Genomic DNA, 22,813 nt, shown 5'->3' with positions numbered 1-22,813 from the left:
CCTGCACCTGGTTGATTTCACCAAAAGCTCAGTGCATGTGACATAATTTAAGTGAACGAAATCCTAAGTCACAACACTCATTATTCACTTCATACCCAATAAACCCGGTAACAATCCATGACCCACACACAATGGCGCGGAGGGCGGGGGGAGGTCATGAATCCGTGGCGGAGGAATTTGGGCAGGGGGAGCTGGTCAGGAACTCGGGGGCAGGGGAGGTCAGGCATTTGGGCAGGGGGAGCTGGTCAGGAACTCGGGGGCAGGGGAGGTCAGGCATTTGGGCAGGGGGAGCTGGTCAGGAACTCGGGGGCTGGGGAGGTCAGGCACTTGGGCGGGGGAGGTGGGGGGGGGGGTTAGAATGTCAGAAACTTGGGGAGCTTTTCGGTGTTGCAAATAAGCGCATCCTTTAAAGTTCGCAGTTAAATTCCAAATGTTGAACTAAATTTAACTTTTTACAGCTAATTCTTACCCAGAACTTATCAGACTCCCACTCTCTCCAAATTCCCAAGTTTCAACACACTGTTTAAACGCACTCCGTAGGTCAGCAAATACGGTTTACTTTCATACCTTTGGAGCCATAGCCAAGTTGCAAGTGCTATCCCAGCTTCCTGCATCTTGGTGTTGCGATATAATGGCTCTTGCGCCCACTGCTACATACGTTGTAGCTAACGTACTGCCAGAACCATTTACCTAAGTTGGACACCCAACATTTTTTTTATCCGATCAGTGAGTCACACAGTTATGATGAGAGTGAGAAATAAAAGAACATTCGTCCACCCCATATTACCATCAGGCTGATGGACTGGTGTACAGGTTTAATGGCACAGTATCCCGTATTCATACAAGTTAAAACCTACAAGGGCAGGAATAAAACATAGCCATATTGCAATTTGCATACAGGAAGGTATCCCAAAAATCCACAGGATTCTCACCATTCAAATTACTCTATGAATGCATTGTTTGCCAATAATAATCAGAAAAGCATGGTTGGAGAAGGCAGAAATGTAATAAAATGGTATTAAATTTAAGAATTAACCTAAATAGGTTGGCTAAACTTACATAAAAGAATGTAAGGTGTGCACAAGTCTAACAGAAAAGCTGTTGCAACTGTAAAGCTCAGTACTGGGACTATTGGTTAGGTCAGTGTGCTGGTGTTGCTATCTGTGAAGTGTAACAAGTTACATGCTCATTAGCCAGTTCCATAAACAGTAATGAAAAGTCATAACAAGGAAGGTTTGCAACTAGCACACTGGTACAGACTTGATGGGCTGTATGACTTGTTTCTGTGCTGCAACACGCTATAATTCTATTACCTGTGGACTGCTCAGCTGTGGTAGAAGCTGTGGTACAGTCTGCTGTTGCTGCTGTGGTGGTATCTGCTGTTGCTGAATTGGCAGTTTGCCTTCATGATGTTCCTGTTTCACCATCAAATCTTTCCTCAACTGTTCAACCACTTTTTTCTAAAACAAAAGATAAAATAAGTATTAACTCAGATATAATCTGCATTTCAGAAATGTACAACCACTTTATTCATGCTAGTTTATTACATTGGCTTCTTTGATATGCATTTCTCAGAACAAATGCAAACACAGAATTATAGAAAATCCTAAACTACCCAAGTTCCATGCGCCATTGGTGTATACAGGAAAGCACAAAAGGAGGAAAGAGCTAACACATCACTCACACTGCACCAGTGTGGCTGGATGAGGCTTATGCTGAAGATTTCCCACACAATGGTTATCAATTTGACTTGGGCAGCAGTGCAAAACGGGCAATAGCAAATCACTAGTCTGTTTTGTACTACTCCTGATTTTCTTTTCATTTAACTTCACAACATGCAAAGAATGACCCAACACTTGAAAAGAACTTCAGGATGTGGAGGCAAAACCTTGGAATCATATGAAAGGTCTGATGGTGTGAATGGGCACTGAAAGTGTTTATTTTGAGGGTTGAATGAGTTCCGGCCAAATGGTCTTCCTCATTTATATTTATGTTACTTAGTGATCTTATAAAGAACAGAAGGTTTCACCACATAAACAGTGGAGTAAAAAGAGTTAATCCTATGCTGCTGTAATTATCAGCGACTAATTCATTAGCAGCAAAAGCAGTTGCTGTCCTGCCCGTCACTCAGTGAACAGGCTAAGATGCAAGTGGTGGAAATCTACCCAAGGATAGGAATTTGAACAAACTACAGATAGAAAATCCTCCACGAAATATCGAAGTAACTAGGAATGTATCTTGGTCCTTCATTCCATGTGTCTTAACAGGTGAACAGTTACAGAGCCATGAAGACCAAGGTCCCAGCTCCAATTCCTGATCTTTAGTTGATCTCAGCTGTGGTGAGATCAACTTTAGCAAGTTACCATGGCATCCCTGAGCTATGGAGAGGAAAATTAAAGTCATCTAGGAATACAATTCTTGGTTGCTATGCAGTGATACTTGATGGTTGGCATACATGTATACGTATTGGTTGAGGACAGATAGAACAACTTGCAATTATCTCGTGCCTTTAACATAGAAAATGTTCCAAAGTACTTCACAGAAGCATAATTCCTTTTTAAATGGGCACAGTCAAAGGCAATTAGGAGATGTGACCAAAAGCTTGATCAGAGAGATGAGGTTTAAGGAGGGTCTTAAAGAAAGGCAGGTTTGCAAGGCAGGGGGGATTAGGGAGGTAATTCTAGATTATAAAGCCTAGAAGGATGAAGACATGTCTGCCAATGGTGGGCAAAGGGAGGGGAATGCATAGGAGGCCTGTGTCCGAAGAATGGAGAGGTCGGAGGGTGGAGGATGTTAGAGATAGAGAGGATGGAAAGTCCCTGGAAGGATTTAAATGCAAGGATGGGAATTTTAAATTTGAGGTACTCTGGACCTGGAGCCAATGTAGGTCAGCAAGGAAAGGGGTGATGGATGAATGGGACTTGGTGCAGCATAGCTTTGGATGAGCTGAAGTTTATGGAGGGTAGAGGATGAGACACCAGCCAGGAGAGTATGAGAATAGAGTTAGATAAGAGTTTACAGCACAGAAACGGGTCATTCGGCCCAACTGGTCTGTCCAGTGTTTATGCTCTACACGAGCCTCCTCACCCCTCTTCATCTAACCCCATCATAGCCTTCTGCTCCTTTCTCTCTCTCATAATGCACCTATGCTATTCGCCTCAACTACTCCTTGTGCAAGTTCTGCATTCTTACCACTCTTTGGGCAAAGAAGATTCTCCTGAATCCCTATTGGATTTATTAGTTTCTATCTTATATTTATGATAGTTTTAGACTCCCCCACAAGTGGAAAAAGTTTCTTTACGTCTATCCTATCTATGCACAGTATTCCTAGTTTGGTCTAACCAAGGTTCTATACAACTTTAACATAACTACTCTGCTTTTCAATTCCATCCCTCCAGAAATGAACCCCAATGCTTGGTTTGCATTTAAAAAAATAACAGCCTTATCAACCTGCGTTACTACTTTTAGTAATTTGTGTATCTGTACCCCAAGATCCCTTTGCTCATATACCCCATTTAGTCTCTTATTATTCAAGTATTATGCTGTCTCCTTATTTTTCCTAGCAAAATGCACCTCCTCACACCAAATTTATATGCCAATCACATGCCCATTTTGCAAGTTTATTATCTTCTTGTATTTTATTGCATTCTTCCTCAGTATTAACGGTACCTCCAGTTTGTTATTGTCCACAAATTTTGAAGTTATACTTATTACCGATCCAAATCGTTTATCTAAGTTGTGCACAACCGTGGTCCCAGCACCGATCCCTTGGAACATCACTTTCCACCTTTTACCAGTCTGAGTAGCTACCCTTAACCCACATTTTGTTTTCTGTTTTGTAGCCAGCTTGCTATTCATTCTACTACTTGTCCCTGACTCCACATGCTCTGACCTTAGTCATGAGTCCACGATACGGTACCTTATCAAGTCTGCAGGTGACAAATGCATGGATGAGGGTTTCAGCAACAATGTTATAAAACTGTGTGATTCTCCCACAGTTGAATAACTTAACATTCACTGTTTAAGGATCACGTGACAAATGCCCACTTTGACAAGGTACGAGTGTGTAAGTGGTACCCAAACTCAGGTGTCAGGAAAGTAAATACTCTTTTTTAAATCCCTCAAGCATACCATTTACTATGTAAACTATTTAGGCTTTTTTCAGAGTTTGGTTCTTCATCAGAACAATTGTGGTGAACAAATATTACTTATAAAATCATATATATCAAAATCAATTGCTGATATTTCAAAATAAAGGAGTTACATTTATAATTTAACAGACTATAAATATAATGAAGGTAGGTTGGGGCAACTTCTTTTAACCCCATGAATTGGAGTGAACAGTTTTAGAATCAATCCTAAACTGTGGATTAATAAAAGGTCAAGATCTGGCTATAAATTATCAACATACATTTCTAGAACTCTAATGTGAAATCAGCAATAAAGTAAAAGAAGACATGTAGGGGCAGGTTTTGTACTTGTATCAATTCAGACTCCTGTCAGTTTAAATCATTTTAGATAATTTAATATAGGAACGCACCTTGAAATAATACATACAGGATTTCATAAAACAGGAGAAGAATTAGGGAAGAAATAGAAATTTACAGAAAACAGGAGCAGATGGCCACAAAAAAATTACATCACCAGTCCCAAAGTTCCAGCAGTGGCTCAGTGGAGGTAGAAGTCTCTAGTATCTTAAACAATAAGGGGATAAGGGGTCATGGGGAGCAGGCCAGGAAGTAGAGCTGAGTCCATGATCAGATCAGCCATGAGCTTATTGAATGGCGGAGTCGGCTCGAGGGGCCTCATCGCCCACTCCTGTTCCTATTTCTTATGTTCTTTTGTTATGACATATTGCATAACCTGCTTTAAATTCCTTTGAAATTACGGTAATGTTAAACAGTCTTAACCTGGAAGGCTGCGGAATGCTAAAAAGGGTACCAGTGAACTACAGCAGGCCAAGTGGAAGCGGAATCGGCAGTGCAATGGTTATGAGCACATGCTTCAAGCATAACATCCAGCTACACAGGCCCCAAGTTTCCACACGCAGCGAAAAAGGCGCACCTCAGAGCTGGGCGCCTGTTTTTCGCGCCAAAAAAAAAAGTGCGGTATTCTGCTCGATGTCTGCTTGGCGTGGCGCACAGGGGGCGGAGCCTACCACTCGCGCCGATTTTGTAAGTAGGAGGGGGCGGGTACAATTGAAATGAGGCTTCTTGGTGCCGGCAACCCTGCGCGTGTGCGTTGGAGCGTTCGCGCATGCGCAGTCTGAAGTAAACATTGTGTGTGTGAGGGAGTGCTTTTAGCAGCACTGCTGAATAAATCACCTGCTGAAATCAGTGAGTTCAGCTTTTCACTGCTAAACTTGCAGAACCGGTGCCTGCAAATTAAGGACTGTGTGTTTGGAGAAATCAAAGTGCCAATTCAACTTTGCAATGGATCAAAGTCCACCAAGAACAAAGAATTTCTTGCATGAGGAAGCAAACCATTGCATAATATGTGGTGTTGACAATGCAGCACCCATTCTGCAAATTTAAATATAAAGATGTCGATGTGGCTGCCTCTCCCTGTCCAAATGGCCTCAGTCAGTCCCCCTCACAGCTCGAAGGCTGCTGCTGTTCTTTCTTCGGCTCCCGGCCAGCCACTGACGCCGCTGCAATCCCATGGCCGAATGGCCTCACGTCCGCTCCTGATTCTTCGGCTGCCTTCGAGCCACTGACGCCGCCCCATAAGCGTGGCCGAACGGCCTAAAGAATTTGAAATCTGCAGCTGCGTGTGTCCTGTGTTCATTCTTCGGCTCCCGGCCAGCCACTGACGCCGCTGCAATCCCATGGCCGAATGGCCTCAAGTCCGTCCGGGTGTTGCATCTTCGCAGGGAATGAAGGCCTGCCTCAAGCACCGCAGCTCAGCTTGAAGGCTGCTTGCTGCCTGCCGCTGCCGTCGAGACGAGACACTGACGCCACACCACTGCCAGTCTCCAACATGAAAGGCCTGCCTCAAGCACTGCAGCTCAGCTCGAAGGCTGCTTGCTGCCGTCGAGACACTGACGCCACACCGCTGCCTGAAAGGCCTGCCTGAAGCACTTTCACACAGATAGGAACATGGTTTATTTAATCTTTTCTTTGCTTATAAATTTTTATTCAGGTTGGATTTATCTGTATAATATTTGTATAAGTATAACTAAGGATTGATTGTAGAATTTAATTACTTCCCTTCCCCCCCCCCCCCCCCCCACCTCGTTCCCTACGCCTAATTTGTAACCTGCGCCTGATTTTTTAAAGTGTAGACAAGGTTTTTTCGAGCGTACAAAAATCTTCACGTAAGTTTTCACTGTGGAAACTTTGAAATCAGGCGTCAGTGGCCGGACACGCCCCCTTTTGAAAAAAAAATTCTGTTCCAAAGTGAAACTGTTCTACCTGACTAGAACTGGAGGAAACTAAACGTGGAGAATTCCGATTTCTAAGATACTCCGTTCTACACCAGTTGCTCCTAAAAATCAGGAGCAAATCATGTGGATACTTGGGGCCACAATATCAATAGCTTTAAAAACTACTGGGTGATCGCACAAGCTGACATGTAGCAACACTTGGTGACGTCAGCTTGTTTGAGCACCAGCACGTAGATCTCCTGAAGGAGAAGCTGTAACATCAGATTGTGAACAGCAGAACCAGTCAGCCCCCAATGAGTTGTCGCATTTTGTGAAACATGCCAGAAAGCTTTCCTCTCGGATACTGGCTTTAATAACTATTGGCACACTCAAGACTGACACTCTTCTATAAAGCTGGTCATCTTCAAGTACAAACAACTGCAAACTTTAAAATAAAACTACTTATGTTATGTATAAATAAACACGTGCAGATATTCCAATTATTTTTTTTTTTAAAAAGATATGCCACCAACATATCAACATAATTAGGTCAGCTAGCAACCAATGTAGGAGTGAAACTGGCAGAGTCCTGGTAGCCGGTAACAGACCACTCTTATAGATGGGAAATGGTACATGTACATGTTGCAGGGAGGAAGGGGAAATTAATAAAGCAAATTGAAAACTATGAAGTATGATGCAACATTGAAAAGATGATCACAAGTTGGCTCATCTAATGGCGGAGTTTGCAAATGCACTGTGGTTTGGTACTCAGTCATACAAACCAGAAAGGTCCCAGGTTAAATAAGTGGGCTGTGCTGAGCAGCCTAATCTCAGGTAGAGCAGCAGAAGCGACATTAGAATTGGACTGTGTTCCCACACTAGGGAGGGAGGGAAGAAACGAAGGAAACTAAATCAAAATAGTTTTGCTGCTTCTGATCACTAACCATAACCATTTTGCTCAACCTAGGTTCATACATAACCATTTAGACGGGTACTAATACTTGTGGAACAGGACCTCTGCATTAGTCTACGTCTTCAGAAAAGGAGGAGAGAGAGAATTGGGATGGGGAGAAAGAGATAGAGGAGCAGCAACTCATTCCCAAACACAAGAATTTCAGTCATTTCCAAATGTAATCCAATTTATAACCAGTTCCAGAAGTTTAAAAAAAAAATGTATGCTCATACTTCCTTTCACAAAGTGCATATCACTACAGTGTGCATCACATTTGTTTTAACCATACGTTCCCAGTTCCCTCCTATAATGTACTCACAGCAGCATTGGAATTTATTGTGTACATGATTATAAAGCAAATCTATTGTGTACATATCTGCAATGCAAGAGCATCACAGCATTAGAAAAATAATTCCTTGATCTGGCTTTACACAATTAAAAGTAGAAGTGCTTTTTCATCAAGTAACATGAATTCTAATAAAAATAACACTTCTCTACAAGATTTCAGGCCTTACTGCTGTCCACACATGACTCAAATTTATTGTGATATAGATCAAACACTAATGTTTACGATGTTGTATTTTTAACTTTTAAACAAGACAAACGATGCAACAATCAAGAAAGACACAAGGCAAATGAAAAAGTGATCCAGTAATTAATTATACATTCCAGAAACAGAACAACTCAACACATACAAATCTACTGAACAAATAATTTCCACAAACATAATCTGTATCAGTATGTGCGCATGCATGCATTGTATACACACACATTATACAAAACACAACACATTCACAGCATCAATTTACTATAAAACAGTAGCCCACAAGCAAAGCTCTGGGTGAGAACAGCAACTTAATGAGAAAATTATAAGACTCAGTGAAAGCGGACAGGAGTTGCAGTGGGGGAAGGGGACACAACACAAAAGATTTGCACCTGCTAAAGGATTTATCCTGAAAACTAGCGATGAACAGATCAATTACCTATCTCAAATGAAGGCCCTGTTTCACAGTTCTTGCAGATTACTGTATAATAAATTTAAAATCTTCCATCCATTTCATAATGAACTCCAGTCATCGCTACTCAAAAAACTCCCTGTAACTACAAGGGAAAGAATAGTAGGAGCAAGGGGAAGCCTGGGCTTGTGCCATATGGTTGAAACAAAGAAACAGCCAATCGCAACCAGAGTGCTTAAGTTGAGCGATAATTACGAACTACGCATCGCAACCCCATGGGAACAATACAGGAGGGCCCAGCAAATGGGGCTTTTCAATTTCAAGTACAAATAAGCTCTCCCATTCTAACACTAATAAAAAATGTAATTGTGTTTCAATCTAAAAGACTGTAAGGAACTAGCTCTCTTACTCCAATCAAATGTTAAAAGCCCACCGTGTGTTGTACAAGAACGGCCAGCCAGGCCTCTGCTGGGACCTTGGCCCAGCAACTCAGCTATTGTTTGTAACCCTCATATAACCTGTATCAGCTGCTACTCACTTCCTTCTCATCATACCACCAAGAACAGCTGGTACATTTTACATTTTTATCTCAAAAGAATCAGAGTTCAAAAACCCTGAATGCGCTTTCACAAAAAAACATTCAATGTTATTCATGGTACAAAAGGTAATTGAATACAGGCACTGAAATAGGTCATTCAATTTAATAGCTTTTCTTTTTAAAAAAAAAATTACCTCAAAATAATGTAATTATTCCTTACAATACATCAGTTAAGGCCTGTGGGACCCTTGGTAGCATATGAACCAAAATCAAATATATAACTATAAATATAAAACAGAATATTATTAAATATTATACAATTCTATATACTGTGGCAAATTTTTAAATATGTAAAAGCATTAAAAATTTACTGCCGGTAAATAAAATTTGTGCTTATTTTGAAAACTAAACATCACTTGAGTTAGTTATAATGGGCCCAAGTTTCGAGCCGTGCCTAGAACGGCGCAGTCCCGACCTGGACACAAAGTGCGCCTAAAAAAAACCTCCGTATTCTCCACCTCCCTGCAGGTCCTCTGGCCCTCAGCGCAGCGCAGCAGGAGCTGTAGGGGGCGGAGCCAGGTCCCTGCGCTGAAAACAGTGCCGGGACCTCTGCACATGCGTGCTACAGTGGGCACGCAAGTGCAGTAGCTCCAGGCGCCCGAAACTGTGTGGGAGGGGCCCGAAGCACGCAGCCCCTAGCCCTGGCCGAATGGCCTCACTGGGGCTGCGTGAATAAGGCTCCTCCCACAGCCAACTCCTGCTTCCTCCCGACCCGACTCCCGCTTCCCGCCCCCCGCCGACACCTGCACCCCTGGACCCGACCCGACACCTGCTTCCCCCCCCCCGCCGGACTGGATCCGACCTGACCTCCCTCCTCCCTCCCCCCGACCTAAACAGACACTGACAGACAGAGAATGAGAGACACACAGACAGACAGAGAGATCGAGACACTGGCAGAGACACAGTGAGGGGGGCATCCCAGCACGCTGTTGGAGGGCTCCCGGTGCTGCAGTCGGTAAGTAAAAAATGTTTTGTTTTATTTATTTTTTTATTATTTCTTATTAATTTTTTTTGATTGATTTATTGGTTGATTTATTGATGTATTTATCATTTATTATTGATGATGGCTCTTTATTTGTAAAACTGAAGTGTTTAATGTTTGTAAACTTCCCTTTAAACACCCCCCCACCATTCCCTACGCCTGATTTGTAACCTACGCCTGATTTTCTAAAGTGTAGACAAGGTTTTTTCGAGTGTACAAAAATCTTCACTTACTCCATTCTAAGTTAGTTTGGAGTAAGTTTTCACTCACGAAACTTTGAAATCAGGCGTAAATGCCGGACACATCCCTTTTGAAAAAAAAATTCTGTTCCAAAGTGAAACTGTTCTAACTGACTAGAACTGGAGCAAACTAAATGACGAGAATTCCAATCATGTGGAAACTTGGGGCCAATATACTATGTACAACTTTGCCAAAACTAATTGATCCAAGTTGGTTGCTACACTGCTGACTCGCTTATAAAACTAAAATATTCTATTATTCTTTGGCTTGTCACAAGTGTTAATTTCTATCTTATTTTTGTCAGAGTTAATTCAGTCAAATAAGATCAAACACTACTCACTACTTTGCAGAACCGCTGAGAGCTCTTACTAGAATATTCGACAGAAACTGAAAACAAATTATCCAATTTATCTCATTGATTCCCATTATAAGTATTGTTAATTGGTAGTAGATTTGTTAATGTTATGCTCTTTTGAAAATATGAATGGAAAATTAAAAACCTTCAATACCAAGTTACATCAATTTGGAAAGTACATTTGAGAACATTCTAAAATGGATAAGCTCAGTAAGTTACATCAATCAGAATAAATGCTGTCCCACAAACTATAAAAAGGAGTTGGGTAGCACTGTTAATAAAGGATGAGATCAGTGCATTACTAAGAAACAATATTGGTTCAGAAGATCAAGATGTTGAATAGTTTGGGTTGAGATAAGGAATAATGAGGGGGAAAAGTCGCTGGTGGGTGTAGTCTATAGGCCCCCTAACAGTAGCTACACTGTTGGACGGAGTATAAATCAAGAAATAATGGAGGTTTGTGAAAAAGGAACGGCAATAATCATGGGCAATTTTAACCTTCATATTGATTGGACAAAGCAAATTGACCAAGGTAGCCTTGAGGAGGAGTTCATAGAGTGTATCCGGGATAGTTTCCTTGAACAGTACGTTGCGGAACCAACCAGGGAGCAGGCTATCTTAGATCTACTACTGTGTAATGAGACAGGATTAATAAATGATCTTGTAAAGGATCCTCTAGTGACCATAACATGGTTGAATTTCAAATTCAGTTGGAGGATGAGAAAGTTGGATCTCCTTAAATAAAGGAGACTACAAAGGTATAAAGGCAGAGTTGGCTAAAGTGGGCTGGGAAAATAGATTAAAGTATGGGATGGTTGATGAGCAGTGGCAGACATTTAAGGAGATATTTCATAACTCTCAACAAAAATATATCCCAATGAGAAGGAAAGACTAAGAGAAGGAATAACCATCCATGGCTAACGAAGGAACTAAGGGATAGTATTAAGTTGAAAACAAGGGCATACAATGTGGCCAAAGACTAGTGGGAGGCGAGAGGATTGGGAAACTTTTAAAAGCCAGCAAAGAATGACTAAAAAAAATACGAGGGGGAAGACAGATTATGGGGCCAAGTTTCAGCCTCAGTTGCTCCTGTTTTTTTTGGAGCAACTGGTTTTGAATGGCATATCTTAGAAATTTGAATTCTCGGCATTTAGTTTGCTCCAGTTCTAGTCAGTTAGAACAGTTTCACTTTGGAACAGAATTTTTTTTTCAACAGGGGATGTGTCCAACCACTTACACCTGTTTTCAAAGGTTAGGCAGTGAAAACTTACTCCAAACTAAATTAGAATGGAGTAAGTGAAGATTTTTGTACGTTCGAAAAAACCTTGTCTACACTTTAGAAAATCAGACGTAGGTTTCAAATAAGGCGTAGGGAAAGGGGGGGGGGTTTAAAGGGAAGTTTACAAACATTAAACACTTCAGTTTTACAAATAGAAACATCATCAATAATAAATGATAAACACATCAATAAATCAACCAATAAATCAATCAAAAAATTTTTTATAAAAAATAATTTTTTTTATTAAAAAAAAAATCACTAAATGAAACATTTTCTACTTACCGACTGCGTGCTGGGACGGCCCCCCCAGTGTGTCTCTGTCAGTGTCTCTATCTCTGTGTGTGTGTGTGTGTGTGTGTGTGTGTGTGTCTCTCTCTCTCACTCACTGTCTATCAGTGTCTGTGTTTCTGACAGCGAGGGGAGGGGGAGAAGGGGAGGGGAGGGGGGAAGAGAGGGGGGGGAAAGAGAGGGAGAGGGGGGGGGAGGTGGAAAAGGCAGGAGGGGAAGGGGGGGCAGAGGGGGGGGGAGGTGGAAAAGGCAGGAGGGGAAGGGGGGGCAGGAGGGGAAGGGGGGGGCAGGAGGGGAAGGGGGGGGCAGGAGGGGAAGGGGGGGGCAGGAGGGGAAGGGGGGGGCAGGAGGGGAAGGGGGGGCAGGAGGGGAAGGGGGGGGCAGGAGGGGAAGGGGGGGCAGGAGGGGAAGGGGGGGCAGGAGGGGAAGGGGGGGCAGGAGGGGAAGGGGGGGGCAGGAGGGGAAGGGGGGGCAGGAGGGGAAGGGGGGGCAGGAGGGGAAGGGGGGGCAGGAGGGGAAGGGGGGCAGGAGGGGAAGGGGGGCAGGAGGGGAAGGGGGGCAGGAGGGGAAGGGGGGCAGGAGGGGAAGGGGGGCAGGAGGGGAAGGGGGCAGGAGGGGAAGGGGGGCAGGAGGGGAAGGGGGGCAGGAGGGGAAGGGGGGCAGGAGGGGAAGGGGGGCAGGAGGGGAAGGGGGGGGCAGGAGGGGAAGGGGGGGGCAGGAGGGGAAGGGGGGGGCAGGAGGGGAAGGGGGGGGCAGGAGGGGAAGGGGGGGGCAGGAGGGGAAGGGGGGCAGGAGGGGAAGGGGGGCAGGAGGGGAAGGGGGGCAGGAGGGTAAGGGGGGCAGGAGGGTAAGGGGGGCAGGAGGGTAAGGGGGGCAGGAGGGGAAGGGGGCAGGAGGGGAAGGGGGGCAGGAGGGGAAGGGGGGCAGGGGGGCAGGAGGGGAAGGGGGCAGGAGGGCAGGAGGGGAAGGGGGGGAGGAGGGGAAGGGGGGGAGGAGGGGAAGGGGGTAGTGGGGGAGAAGGGGAGAGGGAGAAGGGGGGGGAAGATGGAGGGAGGGGAGGAGAGAGGAGGGAGTGAGGGAGGGGAGGAGAGAGGAGGGAGTGAGGGAGGGGAGGAGAGAGGAGGGAGTGAGGGAGGGGAGGAGAGAGGAGGGAGTGAGGGAGGGGGAGGAGAGAGGAGGGAGTGAGGGAGGGGGAGGAGAGAGGAGGGAGTGAGGGAGGGGGAGGAGAGAGGAGTGAGGGAGGGGAGGAGAGAGGAGTGAGGGAGGGGAGGAGAGAGGAGTGAGGGAGGGGAGGAGAGAGGAGTGAGGGAGGGGAGGAGAGAGGAGTGAGGGAGGGGAGGAGAGAGGAGTGAGGGAGGGGAGGAGAGAGGAGTGAGGGAGGGGAGGAGAGAGGAGTGAGGGAGGGGAGGAGAGAGGAGTGAGGGAGGGGAGGAGAGAGGAGTGAGGGAGGGGAGGAGAGAGGAGTGAGGGAGGGGAGGAGAGAGGAGTGAGGGAGGGGAGGAGAGAGGGGAGGAGAGAGGGGGGAGGAGAGAGGAGGGCGGGAGGGGAGGAGAGAGGAGTGAGGGAGGGGAGGAGAGAGGAGTGAGGGAGGGGAGGAGAGAGGAGTGAGGGAGGGGAGGAGAGAGGAGTGAGGGAGGGGAGGAGAGAGGAGTGAGGGAGGGGAGGAGAGAGGAGGGAGGGAGGGGAGGAGGGAGGAGGGAGGGAGGGGAGGAGGGAGTGAAGGAGGGAGGGAAGGAGAGAGGAGGGAGTGAAGGAGGGAGGGAAGGAGAGAGGAGGGAGCGGGGAAGGGAGAGCAGGAGGCTGAACAGCCGGGCCCAAGACTTCGGGCTGGATTTACAGGTAGGTGGCGTCGGGTCTCCGGGGGGTCGCAAGCAGAAGTCGGGTCGGCGGGGGGGGGGGGTGGAGAGAGCGGGGGTCGGGTCGGGTGGGAGGAGCCTTATGCACGCAGCCCCAGTGAGGCCATTCGGCCAGGGCTAGGGGCTGCGTGCTTCGGGCCCCTTCCACAGTTTTGGGCACCTGGAGCTACTGCACATGCGCGCCCACTGTAGCGCGCATGAGCAGAGGTCCCGGCACTGTTTTCAGCGCAGGGACCTGGCTCCGCCCCCCACAGCTCGTGCTGCGCCGTGCCCAGCTCCCGAGGACCTGCAGGGAGCCGGAGAATAGGTAAATTTTTTTTAGGCGCACTTTGTGGCGCAAAAAACAGGCATCCAGGTCCAGGCTGCGCCATTTTAGGCTCGGCCCGAAACTTGGGCCCTGTGAAAGTAAACTAGCACGAAATACAAAAACAGATAGTAAGAGTTTCTACAGGTACATAAAAAGGAAAAGACTGGCTAAAGTAAATGTTGGTTCCCTAGAGGATGAAGACTGGGGAATTAATAATGGGGAACAGGGAAATAATAATAGAGGGGGACCTGGGGGTACTTGTGCATGAAACACAAAAGGATAGTATGCAGGTGCAGCAAGTAATCAGGAAGGCCAATGGTATCTTGGACTTTATTGCAAAGGGGATGGAGTATAAAAAGCAGGGAAGACTTGCTACAGTTACATAAGGTATTGGTGAGGCCACACCTGGAATACTGCGTGCAGTTTTGTTTTCCATATTTACGAAAGGATATACTTACTTTGGAGGCAGCTCAGAGAAGGGTCAACTAGGTTGATTCCGGGGATGAGGGAGTTGACTTATGAGGAAAGGTTGAGTAGGTTGGGCCTCTACTCATTGGAATTCAGAAGAATGAGAGGTGATCTTATCGAAACGTATAAGATTCTGAGGGGCTTGACAAGGTGGATGCAGAGAGGATGTTTCCACTGATGGGAGAGACTAGAACTAGAGGGCATGATCTTAGAATAAGGGGCTGCCCATTTAAAACAGAGATGAGGAGAAATTTCTTCTGAGGGTTGTAAATCTGTGGAATTTGCTGCCTCAGAGAGCTGTGGAAGCTGGGACATTGAAACTCTCTTTCTGTCTTAAATTTATTCAAACGATAAGAGGATAAGGGGTTATGGGGAGCGAGCGGGGAAATGGAGCAGAGTCCATGATCAGATCAGCCATGATCTTATTAAATGGTGGAGCAGGCTCGAGGGGCCATATGGCCTACTCCTGCTCCTATTTCTTATATTCTTATGTAAATGGCAGAGACGCTGAACAAATATTTTGTATCGGTCTTCATGGAAGAAGACACTAAAAACATCCCAATAGTGGATAATCAAGGGGCTTTTTGGGAGGGAGGAACTTAATACAATCACCATCACTAAAGCAGTAGTACTCGGTAAAATAATGGGACTAAAGGTGGACTCGTCCCCAGAACCTGATGGCTTGCATCCTAGGGTCTTAAAAGAAGTGGCTGCAGAGATAGTGCATGCATTGGTTGCAATCTACCAAAATTCCCTGGATTCTAGAAACATAGAAATTAGGTGCAGGAGCAGGCCATTCGGCCCTTCGAGCCTGCACCACCATTCAATAAGATCATGGCTGATCATTCAACCTCTGTACCCCTTTCCTGCTTTCTCTCCATACCTCTTGATCCCTTTGACCTTCTGGAGAGGTCCCAGCAGATTGGAAAATCGCAAAGCTAACACCACTATTTAAAAAAGGAATGACACAGAAAGCAGGGAACTATAGATCAGTTAGCCTAACATCGGTTGTTGGGAAAATGCTGGAGTCCATTATTAAGGAAGCAGTAGGACGACATTTGGAAAAGCATAATTCAATCAAGGAGAGCCAGCATAGTTTTATGAAAGGGAAATCAAGTTTGAGAAATTTGCTGGAGTTCTTTGAGGATGTTACAAGACAGGTGGATAAGGGGAAACCAGTGGATGTGGTGTATTTGGATTTCCAGACAGCATTTGATGAGGTGCTACATAAAAGATTACTGCACAAGATAAAATTCATGGGGTTGGGGGTAACATAATAGCATCGCGAGAGGATTGGCTAACTAACAGAAAACAAAGAGTTGGGATAAGTGGGTAATTTTCTGGTTGGCAAACAGTAACTTGTGGGGTGCTGCAGGGATCGGTGCTGGGACCTCAACTATTTGCAAACTATATTAATGACTTGAATCAAGGAACCGAGTGTAATGTAGCAAAGTTTGCTGATGATACAAAGATGGGTGGGAAAGCAAATTTTGAAGAGGACACAAAAAATCTGCAAAGGGATATGGACAGGCTAAGTGAGTGGGCAAAAATTTGGCAGATGGAGTATAATGTGGGAAAATGTGAGGTTATCCACTTTGGCAGAAAAATAGAAAAGCAAATTATAATTTAAATGGAGAAAAATTGCGAAGTGCTGCAGTACAGAGGGACCTAGGGGTCCTTGTGCATGAAACACAAAACGTTAGTATGCAGGTACAGCAAATAATCAGGAAGGCAAATGGAATGTTGGTCTTTATTGCAAGGGGGATGGAGTATAAAAGCAGTGAAGTCCTGCTACATCTGTACAGGGTATTGGTGAGGCCACACCTAGAGTACTGCGTACAGTTTTGGTCTCCGTATTTAAGGAATGATATATTTGCATTGGAGGCTGTTCAGAGAAGGTTCACTAGGTTGATTCCGGAGATGAGGGGGTTGACTTATGAAGATACGGTTGGGCCTATACATATTGGAGTTCAGAAGAATGAGAGGTGATCTTATCGAAACATAGAAGATAATGAGGGGGCTCGACAAAGTGGTTGCAGAGAGGATATTTCCATTCATAGGGGAAACTAAAAGTAGGGGACATAGAGTCAGAATAAGGGGCCGCCCTTTTAATACTGAGGTGAGGAAGGTTGTAAATCTATGGAATTCTCTGCCCCAGAGAGCTGTAGAGGCTGGGTCATTGAATATATTTAAGGCAGAGACAGACAGATTTTTGAGCAATAAGGGAATAAAGGGCTTTGGGGAGCGGGCAGGGAAGTGGAGCTGAGTCCATGATCAGATCAGCCATCATCATCATCATCATCATCGGCGGTACCTCAAGCGAGGATGACTTGCTTCCACATGAGTTCACAGATGTTTCAATGAAGGACCCGACATTCCAGTCCTGAACTCCAATTGAGGGGGTGGAAGATGCCTGTGTGTGGATTTTTTTTTAAACTTGTGGTGACCGTTGCACATCAGCCACCACACGGGCTCGACAGAGCTAGGCCTTTATCCAGTGGCAAGGGTTGAACCAGGACAACTGGAGACCTGCTCTACTGCAGTCGGGGTTCTACAGTAGGGAAGGTATGGGGTCTTTGGCTCTCACCAATTTAGATGGAGAACGTTATCATCATAGGCAGTCCCTCAGAATCGAGGAAGACTTGCTTCCACTCTTGGCACGAGTTCTTAGGTAGCTGTACAGTCCAATACAGAACCACAGTCTCTGTCACAGAACGTTATAGGAAGGACGCGATTGCACTAGAGAGGGTGCAGAGGAGATTTACTTCACTTCAAGAAAAAAAAATAATAAAATACTTGCTTGGCAGTAAAGTGCTTTTGGGACCTCTGGAGGTCGCTATATAAATGCAAGTCTTTCTTTCTACTTGCTGTGTTGGTCTCGTGCGTCTGCGGTGGCGGGCGCGGGTACAGCCTGGCTGTTTCACAACACTTTCCTATAACGATCTGTGGTCAGAGGACAATTAACTTGCTGATGAACGTCGATGTCCGACGAAAGGGAAAAAAAACATGTTTTGTAAACCGTGTTGATAGAACACCGCTGTTTTGGGAGTCGGAGTCAGAGCCAAAGCTGTTGCATTACTGAGGTAAAGAACAATGGTCTACCTTACTGACGTTTAATTTTGGATATCTGGACTGTTGGGCTAGCACTGTCGTTACATAACTGGCATTTGACATAAAAGGAGCGGCAAGTGGCGGCCATGGGCAGCATGGAGATAACAATCTAAATAAGTACTGTTACAATAAAGATGCTATTTGACGGCAGATCAGCCATGATCTTATTAAATGGCGGAGCAGGCTCGAGGGGCCAAATAGCCGACTCCTGCTCCTAGTTCTTATGTTCTTATGTATATAAAGAAACACAGCCCTCAGTCATTCACACACTCTTCCACCCACCATCCTTTTAAAAAAAAATAAAAGGTTAAAACAGAAAGTACTAGAAGCACTCGGCAGGTCAGGCAGCATCGTTGGAGAGGGGTAGATAGGATTAACGTTTCAGGTCGACGACCTCGGTCAGGGATTCTGACTAAAGATCATGGTTAGCCCCATCTTCCACTCTCCACTCAATGCCTGACATGTGGTGTGTTTTCATCATTTTCAGTTTTTACTTCAGATTTCTAACATCTGCACTATTTTGCTTTTTGTTTTACCCTTTTCCTTCAACTTTTTAAACATCCTGTTTTCTTCTCAGATTTCAAACTAATTTGGAATAAACAAGCATAATTTATTAAAAAGCTTTCTGATTTTTATTTTTCATACATCACTGGCAAAAAGGGACCAACATTTTCAATAATGTACACCAACCCACCAATTACCCAAGGCATCAAACTATGATGTTCAATATAGTCTCTGCAAACTATGTTCATTGGCTTAAAGTTACACAGCACATTATGAACGTAAACACATTCTGTAACTGGTTAGTATACCAACAGGTCGCCAATACTAAGGCTTCAATTCCTGTCTTGTAAACCCAATTTATCTGGTCAAGTAGTTTTTTCCAGTGGTATTAGGATTTTTATGGGGAAATTTTAATTTTATGGAAAAATAATGTTGCTTACTTTACACATTTGTAATAAATATGGTGGCAAGGAAATGAGCAAATGTATAATCTTTTCAGAACATAATGGAGGGAAAATTGTGGTTGGAGACTTACTTCTTATGAACGCCTCCGACCCGAAAAAGATCTCCAAAAGTACCTGGTGGTCCCGGAGAAACGTAGGATTCCGGTCGGAGGCCTAGAATCCCCTGCAGCGCATGGAAAGATTGTTGTTATATATGTAAACCTGTAAATACCATGTCTAACCACGAGAGGGCTTATCCCCTGGAGCCCAAGGGATCCCACAATCCCTTGGGAGCACCTGTATATAAGGAGGCCTCACAGGCTGGAGAGGCACTCTGAGATCTGTAATAAAAGACTACAGTCACACCTTACTTTGAGCTTGCTGTATCTGGTCTGACTCTTTATTCAAGATATAACAAAAATGTCTTTCAGGTACGTAAGTACATATTAGAGTCACGTGGGCCTGGACCACCAATTACCAGGTGATTCTCTGGTAAAATTCTCTGAGAATTTTCTCAGATAAAAATTCTCTGATAAAAATGGGAGCTCTGTTTGTAGGGACCCCCTTTACTATCAATGAGGAAAAACCCCTAAAACACCGCATAATAAATAAATAAAACAAAACCTCACATATTTAAAATTAATTGAAATTACATTTTTTAGGAAAATATATTTTTTGGAATTTTGTGCATTTTAATAGTGTTAAAAAAATAAATTTAGGGTTTTTTAAAATATAAAATGTGTTTAAATTTAATTTTTATAGGTTTTAAAACTCTTACGCTGGTAAAAGTAAGCTATGCGCCTGCTTTTAACCAGGCGTAAAAGTTTGAAGGACATTCGCTGGGCAAATAGTCCAATCTCTCCCACGCGAATGTCCTTCTCCCGGGGATGTGGAGGATCTCTCAAGAGAAATCTTGGCCGGAATTTTCGCCCCTATATTTAAGATTGGAGGAATTAGTCTCATATACCTATGTCAAACGAGAGGCACAAGAAAACATTTCTCTAGTCCTGAAATTATGTTGTAGGATACGAACATCCAAACACATCACATTCATCTGAAATTAATTTCTTCACTATTTCAGCAGAGCATTAACCCTTTTTATATAAAGAGGTTAACACTGCCATTAAAATAGCAGAGGAGAATATCAAATATATTATGTGTCATTATGGAATTATGCACAGAATAATTTCAGGGCCTTAAACAGTAAATTTTACTACACCAGTCTGAGGTTGATAATTATACTACAACAAAAGTGACAACTACAACAACGTGCATTTCTGCAGAGCTTCACAGAAACACAAAGCAAAAATGGACTCCGAGGACGCCAACAGAGAGATTAGGAGGGATGTCCAAAACCTTGGTCAAAGTAGTAGATTTTAACAACAGTCTTATAGGAGGTGAGAGAGGTGGAAATACAAAGGGGTTAAAAGGAGAATATTGCAAACAAGGGGCCTAGATGGGTTGAAAGCACTGCTGCCAATGGTGGAGCGGAGTTAGTGTGAATTTCACAGAAATGGAGAATTCAGGCAGAGGGGTACAGGCCTGGAGGGGGTTATAGAGTGAAGGAGCAGTGAGGCCATGGAGGGATTTAAAAGAATCAGAATTTTGGATCTGAGATATTGGGGGCCACTGTAGGTCAACAAAGAAAGGGGTGGTAGGCAAGCGAGACTTGGTGTGGGACAGGATATCAGCAGCTGAATATTGGATGAGCTGAAGATTGCAGAGGATGCAGGAACAGAGGACAGCTGGAAAAGCAATGTTACAACAGAGACTGGAGGTAACAAAGGCATAGCTGAGGGTTTCAGCAGGAGATGGATTGTGGTAGAGGTGAAAGTGAGCAATGTTAGAGATGGAAGATGGCAGTCTTTTTGGTGGAGAATAAGGGGTAAGAAACTCATCTGAGGGTGAAACAGGACAGCAATTCTGCCCGAGTCAGCTTTGGCCTGAGACAGTGGCCAGGAAAAGGGACTGTGTCAATTGTGAGGGTAGAGAGTTTGTGCCAGGGGCTAAAGACAAAAGCTTGGTCTTCCAAATGTTTACCTGGAGAAAACTGCAGCTCATTCAAGTATAGATGTCAGATAATTAGTAACACAGGTCATAGACAGCAGAAGTGTCGAGAGAGGTGACGGTAAGATTGTGCCGGGTGTCATTAATGCACACACGGAAGCTAATCCTATGCCTGTGGATGATATCGTCAAGGGACAGCATCTAAATGAGGAAGAGGAGGAGGCTAAGAAATGACTGTAGAGTGCAAAGCGTGCAGGGCTTTGGTGAGACCTCACCTGGATTACTGTGTACAGCTTTTGTCTCCTTATCTAAGGAAGGATATACTTGCCTTATAGGCAGTTCAACAAAGGTTGAAAGGACTAATCCCTGGGATGAGAGGGTTGTCCTATGAGGAGAGATTGAGTAGATTTGGCCGATACACATTGGAATTTAGAAGAATGAGAGAAGATCTCATTTAAACATACAAGATTCTGACGAAGGGTCACCGACCTAAAATGTTAACTCTATGTTTCGCTCTCCACAGATGCTGCCTGACCCGCTGAGATTTTCAGCACTTTGTTTTTATTTAAGATTCTGAGGGGGATTGACAGGGTAGATGCCGAGAGATTGTTTCCCATGGCTGGAGAGTCCAGAACTAGGGGGCATCGTCTCAGGATAAGGGGTCAGCCTTTTAAGAGTCAGACAAGGAGGACCTTTCCTCATTCACAGGGTTGTGAATATTTGAAATTCTCTGCTCCAAAGGGCTGTGGATGCTGAATTGTTGTGTGTTCAAGGTTGAGATAGATAGATAGATCGATAGATCGATAGATAGATTTTTGGACTCTAGGGAAATTCAGGGATATGGGGATAGGCAGGAAAGTGGAGTTGAGGTCGCAGATCAGCCATGATCTTATTGAATGATGGAGCAGGCTCGAGGGTCCGTATGGCCTACTCCTGCTCCTAATTATGTTCTTATGTTGCTAACAAGATGCAAATTATACCATACCATGTGTGTAGCTGCCAAGAGGAAGTTCTACTCATACATTACACACAAGTGAAGCTCTCCAGTATCTACTTTTTTATGGTAAGGTGACGCGGGCATCAATTTTCAAATAAAACTAAAAAGATTCAATGCTAAATTTAGAAAGTGCTCAGGAGATCTAACCGACTGCTTGAGTGCTTTTTATACCCGCTTCACACAGATGGGAGTTACACAATATCTGATGTGTAGTCCAAGCACTATAAAAAAAGCCTCTTGGCTTTAGTGTGGTCAGGAGTCAGATCAGAGCTCGGGGGGAAAAAAAAAGTACCAGCACCATTTGAGTATTAATTGTGAAATATAGTCATATAATCTAGGATGGTGTGGAATAGGAAGGAGAATAATGCACAGCATAGCACAAAACCCCATTGTAGTGATAATTCAGCTCATAACTTATATTAAGTTATAATATAGTCACGTAGGCTCATTTCAGGCCTTAAGGTGCATTATCATTTCCTTTAAAAAGCAAGGATAATAAATACGCAAAAGGGTATTTGAATTATACAAAACATTACGTGTACAGGCGTACATATGGATGTTCCTTGGCTCAAAAAAGGTTCATTTGTTTCCACTTGTAAAATCTGCAATGTCTACATTAATGGTATTGTCCTGTACGACAACAATGTACTGTATGAATTACTGCTCAAACAAATCATGTCCTCAGTTTCAGACTTGGGTGCCCACTTTTGTGGTCAATGCACTGCAGCAATACAAACAGGAGCTTTAGTTTATCGTAAACAGAATCATATTTTGTGTCACTAAAAACCATCGTAAGGTAGAACAAAAAGCACTAAAAGATTTGATGTTGCCCAACCACGGGTGACATTACAGTATTACTCAATTTTCAAACTGCTTTCCTGGCAGCTTTCATTGCTGTACTTCTAAGTAGTGAGAGCCTTGCACTGTGTTCCATAATGTGTTCTATAACTACAATAATCTGAAGTTTATTCATATACTTCTGGATTTTATTATTTTACATGGCAAAGTAACATCTAATAGCCTTTGACATATTGTATAATCAATGGCTGGAACTAAGCAACATGGCTAAACCAAATGAGGCGGGGGGAGTAAGTTCTGCAGCAATT

General features: G+C 44.2%; 1 protein-coding gene across 5 annotated transcripts in view; it reads right to left on the bottom strand.

Moving 5' to 3' along the window:
* Positions 1-22,813, bottom strand: part of phf21aa (PHD finger protein 21Aa) — a 427,640-nt gene that overhangs the window by 167,767 nt on the left and 237,060 nt on the right. For 4 of the 5 annotated variants that reach the window (XM_070899357.1, XM_070899356.1, XM_070899359.1 and 1 more), the window contains exon 5: positions 1,314-1,460. In XM_070899357.1, the coding sequence (XP_070755458.1) occupies positions 1,314-1,460 (147 nt within the window). Of the gene's footprint in view, positions 1-1,313; positions 1,461-17,445; positions 17,527-22,813 lie in introns of those variants that run through there. The other variant, XM_070899360.1, reaches the window with a different exon arrangement.

The sequence above is a fragment of the Pristiophorus japonicus genome, chromosome 14, assembly GCF_044704955.1.
Source record: "Pristiophorus japonicus isolate sPriJap1 chromosome 14, sPriJap1.hap1, whole genome shotgun sequence".
Taxonomy (NCBI): Eukaryota; Metazoa; Chordata; class Chondrichthyes; family Pristiophoridae; genus Pristiophorus; species Pristiophorus japonicus.
This window is presented reverse-complemented; position numbering and strand designations above follow the sequence as displayed.